The sequence below is a fragment of the Eriocheir sinensis genome, chromosome 4 (genome assembly GCF_024679095.1).
Source record: "Eriocheir sinensis breed Jianghai 21 chromosome 4, ASM2467909v1, whole genome shotgun sequence".
In the NCBI taxonomy this organism is placed as follows: Eukaryota; Metazoa; Arthropoda; class Malacostraca; order Decapoda; family Varunidae; genus Eriocheir; species Eriocheir sinensis.
In genome coordinates, this window is record NC_066512.1 from 1747151 (window position 1) to 1774727 (window position 27577).

Genomic DNA, 27577 nt, shown 5'->3' on the forward strand with positions numbered 1-27577 from the left:
TACTGTGTGGCAGCAACGGGCCAAATTTGTGGCTTTACTGTGTGGCAGCAACGGGCCAAATTTGTGCCATGATATAAGCCCCCCTAAATAGATGATACATAAACTGATCACAAATGCTTTGATATATATTATGAAATGGTTTGTGCGAGTGATGATTTCCTCTCACTTTTCTCGCTTAGAGGGACCAGTAAGAAACATGATCCCCGCTGCTACTGGGTTAAACCCATTGTGGACATTTTGTTGAAGACACAGACTAACTTCAAGAAAATGAAGAATTCAATCAATCTATCAGTGGTGGCATACAACAGAGGGTACGGTGCCTCGCCCACCCTACGTTTCCAAACCTGAGAGTTCCTTCAGGCAAGTCTCCATGAAGGTCCCCTTCTCATCCTAAGTAAGGGAGTCCTTGCTTTGCACGACTTTAGATTGCACAAATTCAAAATAGCACGGTGTCAAAAAATAGTTTTTTTTCCTCATATTACACAGATTTCTTAAAACAACATGATTTCAAGAAAATCAAGTTTTGCGCGGCTGATTTAGTTCAGTAATGCAGCCACCAGGCGTCACTGGGTGTTTCCCGCCACCCGCTGTGTTTACCGCCACCCGGGCCGTGCCGCTCATTCTTTACCCATGCATGGCTGTGGTAGCGTCTCTCTCCCCATTCGTTCAGTGTGTTACCAACTTACCACCAATTAACCATGGCTCCCAAGCGCCCATCGGATTCTCCAGCATGTGGTAGTACTCCAAAGAGATCGAGGTTTACTCAATCAACTCCCATCCTTTAACATAGTGTATGTACAGTTTACTCCAGTGCTGGGGGTGATCATCCTTACATTGCATGGAATTTACTTTCCACGGTCCCGTCTGGAATGCATCTATCGTGCAAATCAAGGACTCCCTGTACCTCCAGGCAGGATCTGTTGAATTGCTCAAGCTACAAACACTGTGAGCGTCCCCTTAGTTGAAGGTCATTTGCATTGAGGCGGGCCTTGAGCTCCTCGGCAAGATTCCCAACATACCTCTCTTTGTTTCTCCTCAGGAGAGCTCTAGTCCCAGCAAGCCTGGCAGCACCTCAGTTGAGGCAAATCCCCTCCGAGATCTTAGGTGTTTTCCAGTGCACTCCTTTGCAGCTTAAAGAGTTTCACGTTTGAAGGTATCCCACAGTTCTACAGGGTCCTTGAGAGCAATGAGAACAGTGAACCAATATGAGACTGTCACTGCATACTCCTGAGCACATGCCAGGTCCTTCCACCTCATGAGATGGAACACAGTGTTGTTGTATCTCGAGATTCTTCTTGACCTGACATGAAGCTTGAGTGTTGCAACAATAAGATCAGGTGAAAAGAACTTAGCACTTCAGAATACTCTGCAGTTATAAAGGATCCTCCAACAAGTACTTATGAGGATGTGGTCAAGCTCAGCTACACCTTAGGCATGCTATACAAAGTCCAGCAGTGCATCTCTGGTACCAAGAACCTGTAATTCCCAACCCTTTGGATTTACACCCTGGTGGAGAAGCAAGAGTAAATGCTTCGGAAAATAAAAAGTTCAGGTTAATGAAAATACTGAATGGAAGAACAACACAGTGTGTAGAATGGTTACAATGGGGGAAATAAGAAAAGTAGGTGATAAGTATCATTCAAGATTTTATCATCATCAACAGTTACAATATCACATAAATCTTACTGTTACAACAGTTTTCATCATTAGCTTCATTCTTTTTATATACATGGTAGAGGAACAGTTTTTCTCTAGGATGATCTCTAGCAGTCCTTGAAGTCCCTGTGGAAGAATGAATGTGTTAGCTTCTTGATGCAGCCCGTGGAACCAAGGGTCCACAGAAATATCTGGAAACAATGAAAAACAAATATTTTGATGTTACAAGGAAACAAGAAGTGAAAAGTTAAACTTTTCAAACAAAAGTGAATCCCACTAAGGAAACAAATGAGGCGTCTAGTGCTCAAGGGGCGAACAAGCCAACTATTACCTAGTTTTGAGCCACAGGCCTTCAAAGTCAAGAATAGCAAAACCATAATGAAAACACACATAGCAATATCATCATACATCAATAGAAAGCTTTCAGCCAGACAAGTTCAATGGAATCAGTGTTCATATGAAATTGTGTTAATTATTAAAAAGAAAAAAATATATATATATATGTAAGGGTGTTTTTTTATTAATGCATGTTTATTATCCGATTTAATCCAAACTCGGAAAATTAAAAGAACATGATGTAACTAACAGCTATATAGTTTAAGTTTCAAATTTTTTTTTCTCCATATTTAGGTGTTTTATGAGTGTTTTACTAGTGCTCTTTGCCCTTAGAGCCCTGATACAGCCCACTTCATACACTGCACACAGGTTAAAACACGCTACTCTCATCACCCTTCTACTGGACCATAGAGACCAATTTCCCATTTTCACGTTCACAGAGGGTTGCACAGTGCTTGCTTCCATCGAGCGGAAACCGGCGAAAACTCAAAATCCTCCATATTGGCGTGTTCGCCCCTCGAGCTCTAGACGCCTCAAATATCCTCCTTCCACAGCACAAATACACTACTCAGACAATTAGAAAGAGGGTGACAACTATTTAGTGTTTGTGTTTACTGTGGCGTGTGGCCAGTGCATTGCAGAGGTGATGGTCTCCGGGATGGAGGCACACATTTCACTCCCCATGCTAAAAAGCCCTAGTTCAATCATGCTTGTTCTTGTGCTATCAAAGATAGGAGCAGAGCCTTCACACACCTGCTAATCAAGATATTTACATTTCTGCCAGGAAATTAACCCTTAAAGCGCGGGTGTCCACAATAGTGGACAGCCGGAGTGTGGGCTCGTGGCGCCGGTGTCCACGATAGTGGACATGGCATTTTTTTAATGAACGCGCCGCCAGATTTGATTAGTTTGTCGTCAAGTACAGTAAACATGACGTTTTTGAGCTTTATATGGGTATGGTACACAGAAGCTGTAAAAAAGTGATGCTTTTTATTGCTAAATAATAGAAAATAAGAACAATAGAGGTGGGTATCTGTCTATAATAATATGTTTTCATAGTTCCTACTTCATAACTGTACTCGTTCTACCAATGCTTATATGGTGTTCAAATTAACGTCAAAGGACAGCTAAGGAAAAGGACTTTACAATGATACCTCATTCAGCAACGTTAGCTCAGTAAGAGAGAAGATACTTGAGGTTGAGGTGAGGTGTGTTTTTGAGTGAATATGCCTGCATGGCAGGCCAGGCGCGGCAAAATCTAGCCCGCGCTTTAAGTGTTAACTTACCAAAACCGTTTTTATCATCATTATAAATTCAAAAAAATCTTGCTAACTCTAATTATTTAAGACTTCTGGCATCAGATCATAAATATCTCCACCAATTGTACTTATTCAGCTTTCCAGCCTCTCCTTAATCCTGATGGACACACTGATGTCACATCTGTCTCTGAAGCTGAACTCTTTGCTTAAACATTCTCTGAAAATTCCACTCTGGACAATTCAGGGCATATTCCTCCTACTCATCTCCCCTCATACTCCACTAGCCTGTTATCAAAATTCTTAAAACAATGTTTTCCATGCCTCTCTGGCCTCAACCCTCTGAAGGCTCATGGACCTCCTACTGCCCTTAAAAACTGCTTCCATGCTGACACCCTGCCTGGTCAAACTCTTTTGTATCTGCCTTTCAACATCTACCTTTCTTTCCTTCCCCTCCCCTTTTTTTCACAATAAAGGAAGCAGCTCAAGGGCAAAAAAAAAAAAAAAAAAAAAAAAAAAAAAATAATAATAATAATAATAATAATAATAATAATAATAATAATAATAATAATAATAATAATAATGAGAAAAAAAGCCTGCTAATCACTGCCCCTGTAAAAATGAGTTTAGAGGAGTGGCCAAAGAAAGGTCAATTTCGGGAGGAGAGATGTCTCAATACTTTCCTCTTGAAAGAGTTCAAGTCGTAGGCAGGAGGAAATACAGTCAAAGGAAGATTGTTCCAGAGTTTACCAGTGAAAGGGATGAAAGAATGAAGATACTGGTTAACTCATACATAATGGATTTGGACAGTATAGGGGTGAGCTAGAGGAGAAAGTCAAGTGCAGCGAGGCCACTGAAGGGTGAGAGGCATGAAGTTAGCCAGTTCAGAAGAGCAGTAAGCATGAAAATATTGATAGAAGATAGAAAGAAAGGCAACATGGCAGCAGAATTTAAGAGGTAGAAGACTATCAGTAAGAGGAGGGGAGTTAGTGAGACAGAGAGCATTTGTCTCCACTCTGTCCAAGAGAGCTGTGTGAGTGGAGCCCCCCACACGTGAGATGTATACTCCATATGAGGGTGGACAAGGCCCCTATATATGGATAGCATCTGGGAGGGGGAAAAGAACTGGCAGAGATGATACAAAATGCCCAACCTTGAGGAAGCTGATTCTGTGAGAGAGGAGATACTGTATGGAGTTTCCAGTTGAGATTTTGAGTTAAGGATAGACCAAGGATGTTTAGTCTTGAAGAAGGTGACTGCTGAGTGTTGCCGAGGAATAGGGGATAGGTGTCTGGAAGGTTGTGTCGAGTGGACAGGTGGAGGAATAGAGTTTTAGAGGCGCTGAAGGACACCAAATTCTTGCGTCAATCAGAAATGATAGTAAGGTCTGAGGTTAAGCATTCTGTGGCCTCCAGCTTGGAATCATGTAGTTCCTGTTGGGAGGATCTTCTATCAAAAGATGTTGAGTAATGCAGAGTAGAGTCATTGGCATAAGAATGGATAGGACAGTTTGTTTTGGAAAGATCATCAATGAACAATGGAAAGAGAGTTAGGGATAAGACAGAGCCCTGTGGGACACCACTGTTGATAGGTTTAAGGCGAGCGTCCAGGTAGCAAGCCGAAAAAAAAATTGTTCGTGGGTCATGGCAAACCCTTTATGAGTATGCTTCCAAAGGTTTTAGGTAAAATGGGCGACTTTTAAAGCTCATGTCACCAGATGTCTCTACTGTCGGACGACCAACCGAGATTTTCCCTGAAAATATCTCTTAATTACCGTAAATCCCCTGCGTTCATTCTTGGCAAACTATAAATACACATCAATACAGAAACTGATATTGTTTGTATAAAAAATGTACTTGACAACTCGGGTGGAAAAAACACGTCCTTGCATGTAAGTAATGCAAATTTAAGCAGAAAAAGGCTTCGAAAATATTTCTGCTTGCATTGCTGCATTTCCTGAGTACCTGCATTGGGTGTGTCCGTGTCTCTTTCGACGAAAATTTGGCCAAGAAACAGAATGGCGCTTAGCAACTCCACAGAACGTCACAATGTCAGGACGTGACACTAGGTCACTTTGTTGTCGCCGTCATGCCATGAGGAGTCCTCGCTGCCACAACACCGGCCAATCCCTGCAGCCCTAAGCAACATCAACAGGTGTGTATATGGCGTGTGACTTTTGGTTTTGCTTTTAAAGTACAATAGATTTCAGATACACCACAGGAGTGAATAACTAACGTAGAAGGCAGAAACAATTAAATTGAAAGGATGGTGGAAGAGCAATGAACTATGAGCTACGTGCTGGACGCGGGGAGAGGCAGCACGCGAAGAAGCTCCCGCTAAGTGACAGAGGGAGTGAGGGAAGGGTATAGCTGTACCAAGCCTCATGTATGGGCTTGAATGTATGGGGTGGACAGCAAAGGAGTTGGATAAGCTAGAGGTGGTACAGAACAGAGTAGGAAGACTGGCTTTGAGAGTAAATAGCTATGTGGCTGTAGAGGCAGTGAGGGCGAGGCTGGGTGGAGCACCTTTGATGAAAAAACAGGAAAGGCTGTACTGAGGTACAAGGTGAGGTTGTGGAAGATGGATGAGACTAGGTGGGCTCATAGGGTATATGAGTGGTCAGGGCAGGGGAGTAAGTGGGTCAGGGCAAGCATTAGGTGGGAGAGGAAGTGTGGGCTGGAGGGCTTCACAACCTCAGGTGATGATGCTGTGGCACAGTGAGAAAGATTTGAAGCATAGGGTGAACAACAAGGTGCAGGAGAAGGGCCAGGAAGAGTGGAGTCAGGCACTGTGGAGGAAGAGGAATACAGCAGGAACATAGGAAAGTAGGTAATGGATAATTTCTAAAATATGTTAAGATTTTATGCAGGATGCATAATATATGTGTTATTAGACGTGTATTTTGGGTACATTTATCACAGAAACCTTAATTGTCTTTGTGGAAGAAACGTATTCTGACTTCTGCCATAGTAATACAGTATTTTGAGGGATCCTGTGGGTCTTCTGTGGTACTTTGGGGTAAAAAGACAGTGCTGTATTTGCTTTTCATTGGGGTAAAAAGACATTTTCAATTCTTTGGGGCACTTTAGGGTATTATGAGGCATTTTGGGTGTTTTTTGGAGGGCTTCTTTTATGTAGGAAGACGTGCCACAAAGTGAAGAAGTAGGATAACATTTATCCACAAAGGAGGGAAACCTAAGGAAGATATAGTAGTATACAGATGAAGCAGTAGTTAACATCATGGCACGAGTATTTGGGATGATACTGAACAGTAAATAGAAGACATAAATTGAAGACGTTCGTGTTCTAGAAGCAGAGCCAAGTGGATGTTGGAAAAGTTGAGGATATGGGAGCATGAAAGAGTTCATATATTGTTATTGTTCTTGTGGTTACATTACTGTTGCAGGCACACAAAGAGGGTCAGAGGAAGAAGAGGAAGCCGCCAGCATCATGTCACCTGTAGGCTCCCATTGGTGTGTGCCTCTCTGCAACAACAGGGGTGGTCATCGCTTTCCAAACAATGCCCACATAGGGAAGGCATGGATGGCAGCAATAAAGTGCGACAAATTAAATCCTTCAGAATTCAGTGTACAGTAGAACCTCACCATTTGCGCGGCCTTAATTTACGGCCATCATCCCACCATTTGCGCACCTCGCCGCTATGGTAACAGCGTCTCACTGGCAGCAAAATGGCGTCCGCTGATCTTCTGAAGACGTTTACTAGCTGTTCTGGCAGCAAAATGGTGTCCGCTGTTCTTCTGAGGACGTTTACTAGCTGTTCTGGCAGCAAAATGGTGTCCGCTGATCTTCTGAGGACGTTTACTAGCTGTTCTGGCAGCAAAATGGCGTCCGCTGATCTTCTGAGGGCGTTTACTAGCTGTTCTGGCAGCAAAATGGTGTCCGCTGATCTTCTGAGGACGTTTACTAGCTGTTCTGGCAGCGACGTTTACTAGCTGTTCTGGCAGCAAAATGGTGTCCGCATCTTCTGGAGGTTTGATCAGCTGTTCTGGCAGCAAAAAAGCAAAATGGTGTTTCTGAGGACGTTTACTAGCTGTTCTGGCAGCAAAATGGCGTCCGCTGATCTTCTGAGGACGTTTACTAGCTGTTCTGGCAGCAAAATGGCGTCCGCTGATCTTCTGAGGACGTTTACTAGCTGTTCTGGCAGCAAAATGGTGTCCGCTGATCTTCTGAGGACGTTTACTAGCTGTTCTGGCAGCAAAATGGCGTCCGCTGATCTTCTGAGGACGTTTACTAGCTGTTCTGGCAGCAAAATGGCATCCGCTGATCTTCTGAGGACGTTTACTAGCTGTTCTGGCAGCAAAATGGCGTCCGCTGATCTTCTGAGGACGTTTACTAGCTGTTCTGGCAGCAAAATGGCATCCGCTGATCTTCTGAGGACGTTTACTAGCTGTTCTGGCAGCAAAATGGCGTCCGCTGGCGCGCTACAGCTGTCTACCACCCGCGCACCCTCTGCCGCCAGTGAAGAACACTGCCAATGCACACAACACATCGTTTCGCGCCATAACCCGATCGCCTCTCCTCGTCTCGTGGTGACTGCGAGTATTTGATGTTTTCTGCCTCACCGTTGCACCGCCATCATGCTGCACGCAGCGTCATCGAAGCCTGAACCCCATAAGAACCCGATGATGACCATAGCACAGGTCCTGAGTGGTATCAAGACACCTCTCCTCCAGAAATTGACCTCTCTTTTTGGCCACTCCTTTGACCTCTATTCAGGAGCAGTAAGTAGCCGGCTTTTTTTTTTTTAATATTTTCCTTTATGCCTTTGAACTGTCTCCTCAGCTGGGAAAAAAAAAAAAAAAAAAAAAAAGTGATTAAGGTGGACAGTGGAAGAACAAAGCAAGAGATTGGCCGCGAGTATGACGTGTTTCCTGCCAGCAGACCATTTTTTTTTTTTTGTTTTTTGCTGGTAGGGGGATTTTGGGCTGTGACCGGCCATATGTATTTTTCCATATGGGTTATTAAGTTTGCCATAACGCCGTGTGGGTCCGTTAAAGCCGCCTGAGTAGGTTCAGAGATACAACTCATAACCTGGTGGTGACTCCATTGACGAAGAAGTTTATTTGCAGGTACATAAATGTTTTTACAGATTGTGAATATTATTTACAAAAGTTCATATGCAGAAATATTTACAATGTTGATGGTTTGGTGAAGCTATGCATGTAAGTGGCTTTACTATAATATTATTGATGATAAAGTAAAGGTGTTTATGATGTAGTGACCACAATGTGATGAATGTGAAGAACAAGATATCAGTGCGTTGCGAGAGTGAAAGAAGAGAAGAGGACCAGGTGAGTTACAGGGCTGACTGAAGAAATGAAGGAGGATGAAATGAGAAAGAAAATGGTGTGTGTTATGGGTCACTACACTGCTACACCGCACGTTACTTACCCACTGTATCCTGCTTTTTGCCTGCTGTCAGCCATGGGACGGGTGTCTAAATAGATCAAGCAGAGGAGGGACGCCTGGAAGAAGAGCAAAGAACCAAAAAGACAATGTGTTGAACCTGACACCACCACCGCCTCATGCTCCTGCACTCTGATACCCCTCGCTTGACGAGATAATACCTTGCCTTTAGGAAGGGCAGGAGGGACTAGGAGCCTGATATGCCTAGAAATACATCCAATTGTATTATCAGATTGTAGATAATCATAATAAGACATATAGTATACCTGAAAACACTTCCTAGTATGATATAACAGGTGTGAGATCGATCGATAAACTTTATCGGCCCGTATCTCAAAATGTAAGTTATTCCCCTTCTGAAATCTATTTTGGAGCCAGTTTTAGCTTGATTTCAATGAAACAAAAACAAAATGGCAAAGGAATGTTTTTTCATCCGAAGTCCGTCACTACATTTTTTATATATGTGAGCTGTCATTTTGTATTAAAATCTTCTTGGTAAAAAAAAATCTAACGACGGAGAAACAATGCACATCACAACGTGTCTTAGCCATAAGAAAATGAGAGTTGTGGGGCCAATAATAACACCAGAACAGCAATCGTAAGTTTCGGAAGGGCTGTTGGGGGGTGGCGGGGCTGGGGGCTAGAATGGGGCTGAATGTCTAAAATTGATGTACATGTTGTCAATACTTCATAGCATAAAAATCAGAGTGATTCATGCATATTTACCAGAGGTACAGCAACACTGCTCCTACCCGGACTCTCGCCTTAAGGGACAATTGGCGACTGTCTACCACAGCAGAGATAGATCGGTCAGAAAGGAAACTGGAGATGAAAGTACAGAGAGAGGGATAGAATCTGTAGGAGGGTAGTTTGGAAAGCAAAGATTTGTGCCAGACTCTGTCACAAGCTTTCGATATGTTTATTGCAGCAATAAAAGTTTCACTGAAATGGCTAGGAGAGGATGACCAGGAGTCAGTTAGGAAGGCAAGAAGATCACCAGTAGAACAGCCCTTTCAGAGTCTGTACAGGTGATCAGAGAAAAGGTCAGAAATGAATGGATGCTTAAGAATCTTCCGGTTAACCCTTAGAGTACAGGCGGCGATACATTTCTCTGGATGCTGTGCATGGGGAAAATGAAGGCATTTAAAAGAGGTGGAAATGGTGTCTTTCTTCTTTGTAATAATTGTACTATATTCATCTAGTATATATGGTGGTGTAATAAAACTTCTCTCCTATTAATAATATAAAAGTTATGACAGCTGAAAATATTGCGCATTTTCTCGTGGCCGTGACACGTCGCATGGAAGCACCCCACTCACTCTCACGCAACCCCACGTGCTCGCCACGCTGTGCAAAGTTTCTGTTTGTTTCCTTGACAATTAGATCCAGTAAATCATTATCCATATATGCAAGAAAATAGTCACATTCTTGTTGCACTTCTGGGAAATTATCTGTGATTCCCACCTGAACACTGTCAAACTGAGGCACACTTGGTATAAAAAGATCACCACTGGTCCACTGAAGTTTCCGTCACTAGCAGCAGCACTAGCTCTTGCACGCCCTCTTGTTGCAGTAATCCTAGATCATGAGGAAACATGGTCACGCCTCTGTCTTGAAGTACTCGGGGCAGGGGTAGGGAGAGGCTGCGAGGCAGGCGGTGTATATGCAGTAAGCCCTCGATATAATGGACCCGCTTGTAACGGACAAGGTCAGAGGGTCAGAAATCCACAGAGACCCACCAAGAATAGGTTTTGAACCACCTGCTTCCAGTATCTACAATAGCTTATGCTGGCCCCCTGAGCCTCCTCCCTTTATCTGCTGTCCCATCCTTCGGTTACCGTAGTCTTTTTCAGCCCACCTCAAGAGATATTTTCCTCTTCGTGGTCTACATTCAAATGAAGAACGTATTTTTACCAGAAGAAAGTCTATGCATCAATCCAGAAGGATGTAAATGTAATGGAAAATAGCCAGCAGGTGTTTGTGAGTGTCGGTACTGACACAAATTAAGGGGGTCGAGGGAGGCTAAGCCCCCAGTTAGGTAGGTTGGGTTACATTATGTTTTAGTAAATTTATTCAGCCCGTGGTGTGGGGCGAGGAAATACGCAACACAGGGCAGTGTTGGGTGTGGGGCGGCGGAAACACGCAGCGGATGATGGGATATGGCGGCGGTGCCAGCCGGTGTTGTGAGATATATCTCCTCGCAGAAATAAATTGCTCTGCTGTCCACCACGCATGCGCACTGGGGGAATACACAGCAGGAAAACATTAATTTGCCTGGTTTTGCTCTAGTTTTTCCACCTGTGATCACTGTGAGCGGTGAGTGAAATGTAGAAACTGTAAGCAAGTTGAACATCTCTCTCTGCAAGTTATTTTGTGGCTGCAGCTGCGGGTGTAGCACAGGCATTGAACAGCCAATCATTTAATGATTTGTGACAGAAATAGTGAACAAATTATTTCATAACACACAGAAAACTACCCCTAAAAAGTTTCGTCTGAAAGTGTGGGATTGGCGCACTTGTAAAATTTTACTCATACCCGTCACAATACAGCCCCGGCCACCCACCACATGGCCCCACTGCCAACCTCTGGCAGCCTCAGTGCCTCGCAGTCCACCGCCAAGTGTGATGTGTGGTTATACAGACAGCGTGCACACAACATACACAGTAAAATATATATATAAATACCTATGGTTATGAGGTTTGTCTGTATTATTTTACGTTTTTATTTATTTTTCTTTTATTTTTGCCGCTTATAACGGACTTTCGGCATTAACAGACTGAGGTTCCCCCTGATTAGTCCATTATATCGAGGGTTTACTGTACATCACTATCACTGCTCCGATGACTAATGTCTCCAAAATCGGACAGCCAGTCACTGTCACTATAGTCTGTTCAAAGATGTTAAAAAAATGTTTATAACATGTTTTAATTATGCTCACTATTTTAAACAGTTGTTTATTGACTGCAGAAATATATTATTACATGACGTAGGGAAATCTCTCATGAACACGATAGTGTGATCAGAATGCAGATGAAGCTCCACATATTGAAAACACAGAGTTGTTTATAGCAACATGTCACTCGCCCCAACCATCATGGTGCGCGCAACACTCATTTTTTTTTTTAACATCATCATACAGGGTGTCTCGAGCGCCGTGATGGTTGGGGCGAGTGAAATGTTGCTATAAATAATGTAATAATATATTTCTGCAGTCAATGAACAACTGTTAAAAACAGTAAGCATAAGTAAAATGTGTTATAAACATTTTTTTAACATCTTCACAGTTCAAATCATCGTAATACCATTTTCTTTTTTGTTTTGTTGAGTTTTTACAATACATCTTGATTCTACAGTCACTGCTGAGTCTGATGGAGTCAACCGAAACTGGCTAGCTTGTATATGAGTTGAGCTATGGCATATAATAAAGAAACATGTCTCACTCCAGCATGCAAGATGTGGTCCGACATGAGCAAGAAGGGAGAGCAGCGCAGCAGCTGCAGCAAGCCATTACCAATCTGCTCAGGGACCAGCTAAGGAGTCAACCGAAACTGCTAGCTTGTATATGAGTTGAGCTATGGCATTATAATAAAAAACATGTCTCACTCAGCATGCCAAGATGTGAGTCCGACTTATGAGTGTTAGAGGAGGCAAGCAGCCAATCAACTGCACTAATAAATCTACTTAGGCGCCAGGAATCTAGCTTAAGTGAACAGACTATAGTATCACTGTCAATGTCACTACCATAGCAGTCATCAGAGTCACTGTCACTTTGATTCGCCTGCACTCTACTTCCGCCCGGAGCAGAGGAACTGCTTGACGCGTCACGAGACATGACAGATGTATTCCGAACAAAATTGGAAAATTATCTGTGGCCTTCGGCAGGGCACGCGCTGAGATGAATGAGTGTGTACGGATGCCAGATGCCTCCACCATTCTTCTGAGTCAAGAACTGGCGGTATATTTGAAACGTAGGGAGCGTAGAGTGTGATGATTATATATATGATTCCCGTACAGGTGGGGCGTGTGGTAGCGCACTTATATAAACGATCGCCCAAATCTAAGGGTTAAGGATATACAGTAAACCCTCTGGTATCTGGGTTAATAGAGCCACGGTGGATCCCGGATATGGGAAAAACCTGGATATGGTGCAGGTTAAGTCTACGGACCCGAAAACCCAACTTTTGCCTACCGCATTTAACATATCATCAGCACAAACGAAGCTACTTAAGATCACGCCCGTAAGCCCACGACAGCCTTCCACGCCCGTGCATACGTATATATATATATATGAAACGAGTGCAGGGACAATATGTTATAGCCATAAAAAAGAAAAATATGTTATGGGTTACATTTCAGCCGCATTGCCGCCACCCCGCCCCACTCGCCCTGAGAATATATATCCTTATTGTCTCACAAACTGAGCTACTTAAGCTCACGTTCATACGCCCACATTACCTTGTTTTCTGCAATATTACATTGTCTATGCTAACGCCAGTGTAGGCAAGCCTTTCCCCATCCACGGTGAATGCGTGGGTGTTGTGGCGTCTCTTGCAAACGATAATTAGTGACTTAACGTAAGAAAAATTGTCGGGGCGTTGTGGGGCTCTGATCAACACCCACCATTGCCCCAAGGATGTGGATGTTAAGATTCGCTCCTAATGGGGTAATTAATGCTTGTACACCTGACCTATATATATATATATATATATATATATATATATATATATATATATATATATATATATATATATATATATATATATATATATATATATATATATATATATATATATATATATATATACACAGGTTAGTCGAATTACCCGAGTTTGGCTTATGCGTTTTTTAAATAACGCGGGGTCCAAAATCCAAATAAATGTTTAATTTACATGTTTTTTCACTTATACGCGATATTTTATGGAGTGGCCACCAGATGTCTCACGCAACTGGACTCACACGGCGCCCGGCCACACAGCTGAGCTCAGTTCTTCCCGTGCGCCACTTGAACAACAATACAGTACCCATGCTGCCACGCTACTTAACACTAGGGGTGGGCAGGTACCGGTACCAGTACCGGTACTAACGGTACCAGCTATACGGTACAGTACCGGTACCAGACTGCTCGGTACCAGTACCAATACTAGCCAGTCGCTAATGGTGTCCCTCATTTCTTCCTCACACGAGTACGTGAGGCTCAAACTGAGTGACTGACTGGATATCTCGGTGATACGCTACTCAACATTTATTTAGGGGTGGGCAAGCTTTTGAATATAAACCCTCAGTTATGTGCACCATATCCGACCTACGCGTATATGTTTTAAAAATATATATTTATATATATAAAAAAATATATATATATATATATAAATTATATATATATATATATATATATATATATATATATATATATATATATATATATATATATATATATATATATATATATATATATATATATATATATATATATATATATATATATATATATATATATATATATATATATATATATATATATATATATATATATATATATATATATATATATATATATATATATATATATATATATATATATATATATATATATATATATATATATATAGATACAGGCTGTGTGGAGGCAAACTTCTAACAGGAAGGAAAGGTAGATGTTGACAGGCAGAGATGAAAGAGTTTGACCAGGCAGGGTGTCAGCACGGAAGCACAGTTTTTAAGGACAATAGGAGGCACTCCATCAGGCCCATAAACCATCTGATAGTTGAGGCCAGAGAGGGCAAAGAAAGCATCATTCTAAAGAATCTTAATAGCAGGCATAGTGGAGACAGAGGGGGGATGAGTAGGAGGAATATGCCCAGAATCGTCCAAAATGGAGTTTTTAGAGAAAGTTTGAGAGAAGAGTTCAGCCTTAGAGATAGATGAGACGGTGGTGCTGCTGTCAGGACTAAGGAGAGGAGGGAAAGAGGAAGAAGTGAAATTGGAGGAGATATTTTTGGCTAGGTGCCACAAGTCTCTGGAAGAATTAGAAAAAGCAAGGTGTTGCCATTTACTGTTGATGAAAATGTTTTTGTCAAGTCGAAGAATAGATTTGGCATGATTCCAGGCAGAAATGCAGAGGTCATGATAAGCAGGAGTGCAAAGGCTCTGGTACCTTTTATGAGCTGCCTCTCTATCTTTGATAGCGCGAGAACAAGTGTTACTGAACCAAGGCATTTTAGCATGAGTAGAGAAAGTATGTGGAATGTGTGCTTCCATTCCAGAGACAACCACCTCAGTGATGCACTGGGCACACACAAAGGGGCCTCTGTCTTGGAAGAAGTTTAACAAAGTAAGCTAAAGGATTAGAGGTAAGGAAGAGGTCTAGAATGTTGGGCGTGTCTCCAAGGCGGTCAGGAATACATGTAGGGTGCTGAACCAACTGCTCTAGATCATGAGGAGTTGTAGAAGTTGTAGGCTTGTTCACCAGGCTGGTCAGTGAAAGAGGATGAAAGCCAAAGCTGGTGGTGAACATTGAAATCTCCTAGGATGGAGATTTCAGTGAAGGGAAAGTGGGTCAAGATGTGCTCTGCTGTGGAGTTCAAATAGTCAAAGAATTTTACATAGTTGGTTGTTAGGTGAGAGATAAACAACACAGATGTATTTAGTATTAATGACAATGAAGTCTTAAGGTGCGTCCACACCTGCGACACAACAAGTCGGCAACATTAAGTACAACTTTGTAGGCAATAAGTTGTTGCAGACACAGAACACCAACAGCGAAAAGACTGCTCAATTAATTGAAATTTATCGAGGATAAAACACAGGTTCAAGAGAAATAGCTGAAAATCCGAGGCTACTGTAAGAGTCTCCTGTTGCCCTCGAACACTCCTTTTCCATTGTTTGTATGGCAAGAGGGAGACATCATCCTCTATAGGTGCGCACGAGATCTAAATGTCCTTCAGTGTTTCTTCAGGACTCCAGATGTTGATTTAGGAAGATGATGGAAAATTCAAAGGAGCCGATGTCGTGGGCGTGAGAGCAAGTAATGCCGTTGCAATGTAGACGCAACATCCAGCTTTGGATTGAAATTTAGGATAATGGTAGTAGGAGGGATCAGAGTAGAGATTACAGTCAGTAACCTCAGAGACCTGTGTTTCGGTGTGGAAAAGAAGGTGAGGTTTAGAGGAGGAGAGATGGTGATCCACAGATGGAAACTGGAATGAAGACTATGAGGTTGCAGAAGTTAATAAAGAAAAAAGTCTGAGGAGGTATCAAGACACCTCTCAGGTTGAGAGCCGAAAGTGGAGTCCACTCTGGGGGCATTTGTGGTCAACCCCCAGATGGGGACTCCGAGGCTGTGTGTCGATTAGTCATAACTAATTTTGATTATTTTTGAGGAAGTAGTGTGTGTGTGTGTGTATGTATTTACCTAGTTGTGACCATAGCTGGGCACGATAACAGAAAACCTTATTCCCGATAATCGATAACTGATAATGGAAAACCTTATCGGTGATAACCGATATTTGTTCACTGGAGACACAAATATAGGCGATAACCGATACCCGATATAAATCCACAATTTTGATACTAGCTAGCGATAAGTCCGATAGGTGAAAACGATACTATATTGATATTTCAAATAAAAAACATAGATGAATTCAAATTTTCATTATCTGTATTTTAGAAAACTTACAAAACCTGAAAACCACACGTTGACATGTACATATGGACGGTAATACTAAACGCCTGAACCTTGTTGGTGTTATTTTGTGTCCCATCGTCAACTCGTGAACTGCGCATGCTCAGACCAGCAAGCGTAGACCTGTACAGTCTCACAAAGCTTTTTAACTGTAATAAAGAGTTGCTGGAAGGCTGAATCAGACATACAGTACCACTACTACCATCCCCGCTGTTTCTAGACTGACACTCTGTATGAGTTGTATTTATATGTAGAGTGCTGTTCTAGAAACAGCGAGGATGGTGGTACTGTGTGTCTGATTCAGCATTTTGGCAACTACTCTTAATGTGTTAAAAAGCTTTGTGAGACTGTACAGGGTTACGCTTACTGGTCTGAACATGCGTAGTTCACGAAAGACCAGTGTTTGTAAGCAAAAGCGCCAGCTTTTGACGATGGGACACCAAATAACACAACACCGGGTGCCTTCAATACCATAGCATGCACACAAACGAATATGGAATATCAAACTTGAGGCAGTGAATAATCATTTTTTGGGCAAAGTTAAATGATTTTTCTCTTTGATATATTGATTTTTGAGTAACATAAAAAAATAACCAAGTGTTTTAATGTTGATGATCTAAGTATGAAATCTCTTCACCGAAGATATTTCATACCCCGAAGTTTTTTCATACAACACCGGGCACCCGGGCCATGCATGCGCAGTAGGGATCGCGATAACGCCCAGCTATGGTTGTGACATACGGGAAAAGAGCTACGCTCGCGCTGTCCCGTCTCCATATCCACTCTTATCCAACTTTTCCTTAAAATCATGAATGTTTCTTGCACAAACCACCTCCTCCTCCAGTCCATTCCACAGCTCAATGCTTCTGTTTGGGAAGCTAAACTTTTTCACATCTCACCTACATGTGGTCGCCCTCAACTTCTTTCCATGTCCTCTCATTTCTCTCTCGTTCCACACACACAGGTCCTCTCTGTCCAAGTGCTCCACCCCACTCGCCACCCTGCACACCGCTATCAGGTCTCCTCTTTCTCTACTTTTCTCCAGGGTTGTGAGTCCCATGCTATTGAGTCTCTCCTCATAAGTCTGATCTCTAAGTTCCGGTACCATCTTAGTTGCCACTCTCTGCACTCTTTCCAGCTTCTGTTCTTCTTTTCGTGAGGAGACCAGACCACTGCTGCATACTCCATCCTTGGCCTTATCATTGTAACTATTATTTTCTTCATCATCTCCTCCTTCAAATACACAAATGTCGTTTTTATGTTCCTCAGCAAATTCAGAGTTTGTCCGGTGACATGTTCTCTGAGACAGTCACTCCCAAATCTTTTTCTTCCACTCCTCTGCATATTATCTCACTTCCCATCTTATAATTGTAATGCGGGGGATAACATAAAAATCAATAACCTAAAATAGCTGAGGTGTTAACTGAATCATGTGATTGCAAGACGCAGAACAGACATTCAGACCAACAGGCGAACAAGTGCTGAACCAGACTCGCATGATCATGACCCACGGCGAGGGTGCTGAATCAGGGCATTAGTTACATTTTTTCTTGTTCTTATCATGGAGGAGTGACGGGACAGAATTTTTCACCTGAATTAAGTGAGAGGGAGAACCAGTTGCTTCTGAGCTAATGGAACAAGCCAAATAGCTATAACTAAAACCACCAGTATGTATCATTAGTGTGTTATCTCAATACAATATTAGTGTACTTGTCAGAGTTAAATTAACACACACCGACTCTACCTCTCATCCACCCAGGTTCCCTACTGACAAGAGCTAATAGCCCTCTTGTTGTGTGTTGTGAGATTATGTAAATATTCCTTTGGTTGTGCGGATGATGATCGCCCTTGGTATCTCAACCCTGCAGGAATGTCTTACCCCCATGATCAACTCAGTGAACACCTATCTGTGGTACAGTGGGAGAAATTCCCAGTGTCTTTTGTATACCCTGTTGTTCATGTAGATTCATGATCACCCTCTTGGTATCTTGAACCCACACGACTGCCCTGCCCCATGATTATCCATGTGAACACATATCGGTGGTAGGGAGGCATTTCTTATATATATATATATATATATATATATATATATATATATATATATATATATATATATATATATATATATATATATATATATATATATATATACTTGATTAACAGCAGTATTGTGTCCTTGAAGAGGTCGCGTAAATCAAAAACAGTGTAAATCAAACAAGAGGTAGGTTTCTTTCAAAAAATAAATATTCACTTCATTCAGTAGAGAGAGAGAGAGAGAGAGAGAGAGAGAGAGAGAATATCCATATCACCAAGATATCCACTCAGGCACCCAGTCTCAGCCTCACTCGTGTGAGGAAGAAATGAGGGACACCATGAGCGACTGGCTAGTATTGGTACCGGTACCGAGCAGTCTGGTACCGGTACTGTACTGTATTGATGGTACCGTTAGTACCGGTACTGGTACCGGGACCTGCCCACCCCTATAATGTTCAGTAGTGTGGCAGCGTGGGTACTGTATTGTTGTTCAAGTGGCGCGCGGGAAGAACTGAGCTCAGCTGTGTGGCCGCGGCGCCGTGTGAGTCCAGTTGCGTGAGACATCTGGTGGCCACTCCATAAAATATCGCTTATAAGTAAAAAAACGTAAATCAAACGTTTATTTGTATTTTGGATCCCGTGTTATTTAAAAAACGCATAAACCAAACTCGCATAAATCGAGTTACCTGTGTATATATATATATATATATATATATATATATATATATATATATATATATATATATATATATATATATATATATATATATATATATATATATATATATATATAAATTTGTGACATGTTCTGTGATGAATATGCCCTTGCATGGTAATTGGAATGATGAGTTGTAATCAGTATTGAGTAACTTCAGTAACACTCGCTACCATTACAACACAATAATGAGTTGTCAATAATATTGTTACTTAACTTCAATAAGCTCACTACCATTACCAACAGAATGTGAATAAACTTCATAATAATTTAACCTTGTGTTGCGTCACCCCAACAGCTAGGAAGCACACTTGATAGGAAGATTTTAAAAACATAGAAACGAAGCTGAAGGCAACACACTAGTGGCATAAGCGGTGGGATACTCATCATTATTGCCATAAGTGCTTACTAATCACAGACCATGTGGAGCACAGCATTGGTAGGTCACAGACAAATTCCCACACAGTTTAACTACCCCGGAGCACACGTAAGGATTTTTCGTGCCCCCGGAGGCAAAGCTCACTTGTTCTTTGATGACCCATGTGTGAATGAAGTGCTCGAGTGGGAGCACGATCGGCATTGCATTTTGCTAAACTGGGTTAAAAACGTTCTTATACCATCTAGAAATAAACCCCAAGCAATGTTTTCCTTGTAGTGCAAATTTTAAATGTCTGGTGCGGGTTTAAATGGACCGAGTTAAAGGATAAATTTTGTCTTTTTTTAATCGCAGAAAATCTAAAATCAATCATATTTATGTGAAAAGTGCAGGGAATGTTGATTGCACAAGTAGCTAGGGACCTATGATTAGATACTGTTGATCGGGTAAAGGAAATAGGAGTGTTAAGAGGAAAGAGTGACAAAAAAAACACGATTTTACGTGATGTTCGACGAACATAATAAATGAAATACCATTATGCCTTTCTATGTGGGAAACTTTCAGAATATTTTCCATAGGGCTCCAGGCACACCTAAAGACTATTCACAGCCAAAAAATGAAAGTGATTGGTTATGTATTAATGGTGCTGTGTAATTTTAGTGTCGCTACACGTATACGCACACATGTACGTATAAGTATACATATAAGTATACACACATTGTTCTGGCTCGTACAAAATGTAGGCAACATAGATGCCTACTTAGTTTCATCGCAGTACCCGATAGTTTAGTTAGTTGACCTCAGGTGTCCCGTACCCCCTTAACCCGTGAGCTTTGGCTAAGGGGAAGCCGAGAAGTGGCCGAGAAACGTCAACATTACACTGCATTTTGAGACTAAGAAAAGAGCATGGAACGCACATCAGAGTACTCAATCCTCTCATAACTATAAAGCCGTTAAAAATATTTACTTATACTCAAACTCCATTCTTTTTGGGTGGTGTTTGTTACAAAATAAACAGTTTCGTCACACGTGGCATCTAGCCGAGTCGCTTGTTGTCTACTTTAGAGAATTTGACAAGTTACTACTGTATGGATAGCTAATTCAGTCTGCCATGACCTTACAGCACCACCTATGACAAATAAGCCCACCTCAATATTACTCACCCACCACAATGACCCAGGGCATGCAAGGTGGGTTGCTCTATGCCACCACCGCCTACAATTAGCTCGAATTAGGCATTTTGAGCCGAGCCTCAAACGGGGTCTGCTGTTTCAGCGGACCGACTTGCAGGAGCCCAAAAATGGGTCCATCGACGCTGCCGGGTTAACTGTACAGGTAGGACAGTTATAAACCTCAACCCGTCAGCCATGATCAGAACGGTATAGCTCGTACTGTCGGTCACACGCGCATTTTTTGAGTGTTGGCGGAAACCAGCACGTGGAACTTGCTTTGAAAGCAAAAAGAGCGGAAGCTGGCGTGGAAATAAAAATTGTCCAGGTCAACCAGCCAGCCGAACATGACTAACACAGGGACACACCTCACCTATCATCAGTTTGGCCATCAACAGTAAAATCATGAGAGCAGTGGTAGACACGGGTAGTGGCCGTACCCTTATCAAAGAATCAGCTGCGAATAAACTAGGGAGTGAAATAAATAAAAGACACAACATACCTAGTTTACAAGGCATCACAGGTTCCACTCTCCGAGTTATTGGCATGGTTTGGTTGGAAGTTGGGGTAGGTAACAATCATGTACACAAACAATGGGTTTCAGTAGTCCCAAATAGTTACCTTGATGCAGAGCTACTGCTGAATACTGACATCATAGGGAAGGCGGCTTTTCAATGGAACGGAAGGTTGGACGAGATAGTCTGGGGTAATGTTTTGTGCGTAGCTGGTCACATCAGACGACAGAAAGGAAAGGTAGAGAGGATAAGAAGCATTCCCCCGCCCCTAGCCCAAGGCGACATCCCCAAAGGGGTAAATCTCACAAAGCCTCTTCATATTGAACCCTATACATCACAATTTATCTCTATCCAGGTGAAGGAAAACCCAAACACCACCTTGCTGGTTCGTCCTCAACCCAACATCAGTCAAAACAGTTTACCGTTCCTAACTAAAGTAAATGATCAAAACACCATCTACCTTCCTTTCATCAACAACACCAAAGCAGTGAAGGGATTTAAAACGGGAACATTATTAGGTTCACATGAACACCTCGAGGATGAACCAAACCATGCGAATGAGACGGCGGAGGTCATCCGAAACACCAGGGAGATTCAAAATGACCTCCTCCCAACCACCGATCAAGTGAACATCCAGGGTAGCAGAACAGAACGATGGACAGAAATAATAAAACAACAGGAATGGGAACACCTTGCTCGTGACCAAAGGGAAGAACTAAATTTAGCCATTCTAGACCACACAGACCTTTTCATTCTAAATAAAAGTGAACTAGGGTTAATGGCAGGCTCCCCTGCGAAAATTAATGTAGCCGACCCGAAACCAAGACGCGGTCCTAGATATCGTTACCCTGAGCAAGCCAAGACCGTGATAGCGGAAATGTTACAAGACATGGAGAATAGGGAGATCATTGAGAAGTCGACATCTGCGTGGCTTTCACCCACTGTCTTAGTGAATAAACCTGATGGTAGTGAGAGGATGTGTCTGGACTACCGACACGTTAACACACACCTTAGTACAGGTACCTCTCGATTTAAGCGAGTATTGCGTCCTTGAAGAGGTCGCGTAAATAAAAAACAATGTAAATCAAACAAGAGGTAGGTTTCTGTCAAAAAATAAATATCGTATTTTGCGGCGTATAACGCGCACCCAAACTTTAAGACAACAATTTTGAAAAAAAAAGTTTTTAAAATGCTCAAAAATATGTACGGGTTAAAGAACATTGACAATGTACAGGAAATCCCCTATATACGAAAGGGTTAGGGACTGAAAAAACCTTTCGTTTATCGATTTTTCAGATATCGGGCCATTTCCCCATAGGATTGTTAATAAATAGGGGGGTTTGGGACCAGCGCCAGCAAAAAAAAATAAAAAAAAAATTTAAATATAACTATGCTTAAAAGCAATTTACTACTCACAATACAATGAAACGCAAGGCTCATAAATAATTAAAAACAATTACCATTTCCTGTTCCTTTACTGTTATAGAAATGCATTACATATGTTAGGACAATCCCCTCTAACTCGTCACTACAACTCATCACTTAACATTGCCAATGTTTACTTCCCAAGCTGTGAAAGGCCAGTTTCGACTCTCGTAAACACGTGCCAAACAGTACACCACTCCAAGCCCCCACCCAACCCATCCATCACCCTCACGTTTCCTCACGCTGGCTGGGATGTGTTTCGGATTGAGTCGAGCAAGGGGTTCACAAACTGGCAACGCTAAGTGATGAGCGTTGAGGTGGAGGGACTGGACATGGAGACTTGCTGCCTTTTCTCTGCGAGTGTGCGTTAGGCTGTTGACGTGGCGACGATATAGACATCGGCACGAAACAGTGGGCGCGGAAACTGTCGAAGCATGTCTTTCGTGAACCGAAAATTGTCCTATATTTTTCACTTTCGTATATCCGAATTTTCGTACATCGAGCTTTCGTATATCGGGGATTTCCTGTACAGTTTCCCGAAATTTATATATTTTTGGTGTAATCTTTACTGCTTGAATTGACAAGTGTCCTTCAGTAAAACAATGAAAATGGCGGCCGGGCTGGTGTTGCGAGAAATACATCCCCATAAACATACTGATGATGCACAGCTTCTGAGATCATAATAAGCATATTATTCTCACCATCACTCGTAGGTTATGACAGACAACTAGGCAAGACACAATTCACGCGGTTCTGGTGACACGCGGCATGCAGCTGTTTGTTGTGTGGGTGTGATTGTGTGGTTTGTAAACAATGGAAATGGCGGCCGGGCGTGAAATAACTCCTCGTACAAGACTCATGATGTACAGTTTCTGATATCATATTTACCCCATTATTCTCACTAGTATTAATAATTAATAATGAACACATGGATATTTTTTTCCAATATGATTCTTTTATGTAGCTTGTACTGCTCCTTAGTCATACAATCGTAAGCCAGCTGTGACATCAGGATCAAGATCATACAAATGGCGCCCGATGGGAGAACGGGATAACAACAGGGCGTGGGTGATCCTCCACCAATTTAATTTTTGTATAGTAGTTATTTGATCGCCCTGTATTCTATGGTAACATAATATAAGACAGCTATGGACTATGAAGGATCATTAACAATAATAAAGGTAAGTTTGCCGTTGTTATTGGATAAGACGAAACACAGACCCTTAAAACACTCCAAAGAAGAAAAAAATCATTAAAAATTTGTACATTCGGCGTATAACGCGCAGGGCTAAACTTTCAGGCATTTTTTATGTGAAAAAGGTGCGCGTTATACATTCAGTGGAGAGAGAGAGAGAGAGAGAGAGAGAGAGAGAGAGAGAGAGAGAGAGAGAATATCCATGTCACTGAAATATCCAATCAGGCACTCAGTCTCAGCCTCACTCGTCTGAGAAAGAAATGAGGGACAGCATAAGCGCCTGGCTAGTATTGGTACCGGTACCGTACCGTATAGCTGGTACCGTTGGTACCAGTACTGGTGCCGTTACCTGCCCACCCCTATCGTTGAGTAGCGTGGCAGCGTGGGTACTGTATTGTTGTTCAAGTGGCGCGCAGGAAGAACTGAGCTCAGCTGTGTGGCTGCAGCGCCGTGTGAGTCCAGTTGCGAGAGACATCTGGTGGCCACTCCATAAAATATCGCGTATAAGTGGAAAAAACGTGTTAATTAAACATTTATTTGGATTTTGGACCCTGCGTTATTTAAAAAACGTGTAAACCAAACTTGCGTTAATCGAGAGTTACCTGTACTGAAATTTATCCCTTGTCCACACTGGAAGAGCTAGTAGAACAAGCGGCGGGCCAGCAATTTTATGCCTCCCTTGACATGCGTGAGGTGTACTTTCAAATTTTATTAGATGAAAACAACAGGGACGTTACCACCTTCAGTGATGGAGTCAACTTGTATAGATTCAGACGACTACCATTTGGCTTAAGCTGCTCCCCTGTGATTTTTTCTCACCATATGGCTACCCTTTTGTCTCCCCTGCTTAGAGAAGGCTGGGTTAATAACTATTTGGACGACTTAATCATTTGGGCACCAGATTTTTTACCCTAACAAGCTGACTAAGAAAGTTTTTTTCCTTACTCACTGAAAATGGCGTCAAACTAAACTAGTTATTGATTTTTATGTTTTCCCCGCATTACACGACATTTTCCCCCCTCAAGTATTTTTCACTATTCAAATCCTTCCTTCATTTTCAGTGAGTAGGGAAAAAAAAATTCTTAGTTAGCTTGTTAGGCTTGTTAGTGTGTCTTATATGGCAGGAAATATGGTACATGTGAAACTTTAAAAATAACCTGATAGTGGGGAGGCTACAAAGGTCAGGCGAAAAATCTTCATCTGACACTCGTGGTTCAAACCCGTTTATTATATTTTTCTTCAATGCCTGCCCAATGGGGGGTGCGTCTTATAAGCAGTCAAATATGGTAGGTCTAGTACACACGCGCCACCTGGCGGGTGTTGTGGAGACTGAGCAAGGGACGGAATCTGATGTGTGCCTGGACCACTACCTGTGTGCATGCTTGTGTGCGTGTATGTGTGTGTGTGTGCCACTCACCTCTCCCTCTCCTGGATCCTTCTAAGTATTGCCTTCTCCCTTGCTTGTTGACTCTGAAGTGGCCCCTGAAGCTTTCTGCGAGGAACATGGCGAAGAGCGTACGGCCAGTCACCTGTAAAGAGTAAATGGAAGGGGAAGAGTGTAAGGACATGGTGAGCCTGGGCCTCAGGTTTAAGTCATGAGACATCAGCCGACACTTTGAAACTATTGCCGTGTGACGTAAGATTACCCACTTGTTGTCTACACATTCACTCAACCCTAACATCAATGACGTGGGTCAGTAGGAGAACTGAGGAGCAGCATGGGCCAGACAAAACTCATGCATCATGGCAGCCACTCAAAATATATTTGCCCAGTACAGGTAACTCTCGATTTATGCGAGTATTGCGTCCTTGAAGGGGTTGCGTAAATCAAGAACAATGTAAATCAAACAAGGGGTAGGTTTCTGTCGAAAAATAAATACAGTACCCTCTTGAGTTTCGTGCCATCCGAGTTTCGTGGTTAGTCCTAAATTCTTACCATCCTGACTTTCGCGCATTATCACCCCGAGTTTCGCGCTGCTTTGACACGTACGGGTCACGTCTACTTACCATCGGCGTCACACACGCTACCTTTAAAGGTAGTATCACACTGGATGTTTTCCTCCAAACATTGTGGCTATGGCAAGAGAGAGAGAGAGAGAGAGAGAGAGAGAGAGAGAGAGAGAGAGAGAGAGAGAGAGAGAGAGACTTATTAACACGTTAACCGCGTTTGAACTTCCCGCTGCCTCCTCCCTGTCGCGTTTGGTTCAACTCGGCGCAGCCTCAATACCACGCGAGCCCCTGACTCAAGAGGAGGTGTGTAGCTTCACTCTGGTTATGAGCCCCTCTCGTGAAAGGTGAGATAGAGAGGATGAAAACAAGGAGAAAGGAGAAGGGTGTGGGGAGGGAGGGTCAGAAAGGAGAGTCAGGTCAGGGCTTTGGTTAGGACATGACCTGACTCAGATCAGGTCATGTCCATACTTGTCACACACACACACAGAAGGTGAAATGAGAAGGATGTGGGGAGGATGGGGCAGAAAGGAGAGTCAGATCAGGGCTTTGGTCAAAACATGACCTGATTCAGGTCAGGTCAGGTCCTGACTTGTTACTACACACACACACACACACACACACACACATATAAGGGGAAAGAGAATGGTGTGGGGAGGGAGGGGCAAAAGGAGTCAGATCAGGGCTTTGGTCAGGATATGACCTGACTCTCCCTTCTGCCCTTCTGACAACTCGCTCCCGGATGGGCGTACAGGCGTTGCCAGTAGCCACAACGGTTAGAGCCAGTGTGACACCGCCCCAAGGCAGCGAGGCCACTGACCGGGTGAGCGCCGGCGATGACGTCATCAGACTCCCAGCGAATCACAAGCGTGTTTTCAGAGCTCGGCCAATCGTCAGGCTTCATCTGTGGCTTAAAACGACCCGTTCTCTCTTCCTGTTTTCTTCCTTTTTCCAAGGTATGTATTTTGAGATAACAAGGGAGTAAAGGAGGAAAAAAAGTGAGCTCCAGGGGGCAGCATGAGCCAATTATAATGGCGCCACTATAAACAGTTGCCTGCGCCATGATGGGCTCGGGGCCGACCATCAGGCCCAGATGGATAGTCTACCGGTGCCATAGCCCACATGTAAAAAAAAATAAAAAAATAAAAAATAAAAAAAATAAAAAAATAAAAAAATTTCCATGGGTCTGAACAAATAAGAGCTTTTTCATTGTTTTCAATACCTCGAGTTTAGCGCTACACCTTCAGAACAAAGTGAGCGTGAAACTCAAGAGGGTACTGTATACACTTCATTCAGTGGAGAGAGAGAGAGAGAGAGAGAGAGAGAGAGAGAGAGAGAGAGAGAGAGAGAGAGAGAGAGAATATCCATATCACCGAGATATCCACTCAGGCACTCAGTCTCGGCCTCACTCGTGTGAGGAAGAAATGCGGGACACCATGAGTGACTGGCTAATATTGGTACCAGTACCGAGCAGTCTGGTACCGGTACCTGCCCACCCTTATTGTTGAGTAGCGTGGCAGTGTGGGTACTGTATTGTTGTTCAAGTGGGGCGCGGGAAGAACTGAGCTCAGCTGTGTGGCCACGGTGCCATGGGAGTCCAGTTGTGTGAACATCTGGTGGCCACTCCATAAAATATCGCGTATAAGTGGAAAATACGTGTAAATTAAACATTTATTTGGATTTTGGACCCCGCGTTATTTAAAAAACGCATAAGCCAAACTCGCGTAAATCAAGAGTTTCCTGTAGTACTGCTAATGGTCTGAGGCTGATCACCAGGCCTCTGGGTCAATAGGACTTGAGCACTACAGCCTGTACATAAATAGGTATCTAAGGAAGACGGGGAAACAG

The 27577-nt window shown here is 42.7% G+C and overlaps 1 protein-coding gene across 5 annotated transcripts in view; it reads right to left on the reverse strand.

Moving 5' to 3' along the window:
- Positions 1–1629: 1629 nt before the first annotated feature.
- LOC127007921 (mitochondrial ribonuclease P protein 1 homolog) overlaps positions 1630–27577 on the reverse strand; it is a 97115-nt gene continuing 71167 nt past the window's right edge. For 2 of the 5 annotated variants that reach the window (XM_050879421.1, XM_050879432.1), the window contains 2 exons: positions 25200–25311; positions 1630–1847 (listed from right to left, as the gene is read on the reverse strand). In XM_050879421.1, the coding sequence (XP_050735378.1) occupies positions 1802–1847; positions 25200–25311 (158 nt within the window). In that variant the 3' untranslated portion in view covers positions 1630–1801. Of the gene's footprint in view, positions 1848–8660; positions 8735–25199; positions 25312–27577 lie in introns of all 5 variants that reach the window. The other 3 variants (XR_007760710.1, XR_007760711.1, XM_050879439.1) reach the window with 3 other exon arrangements.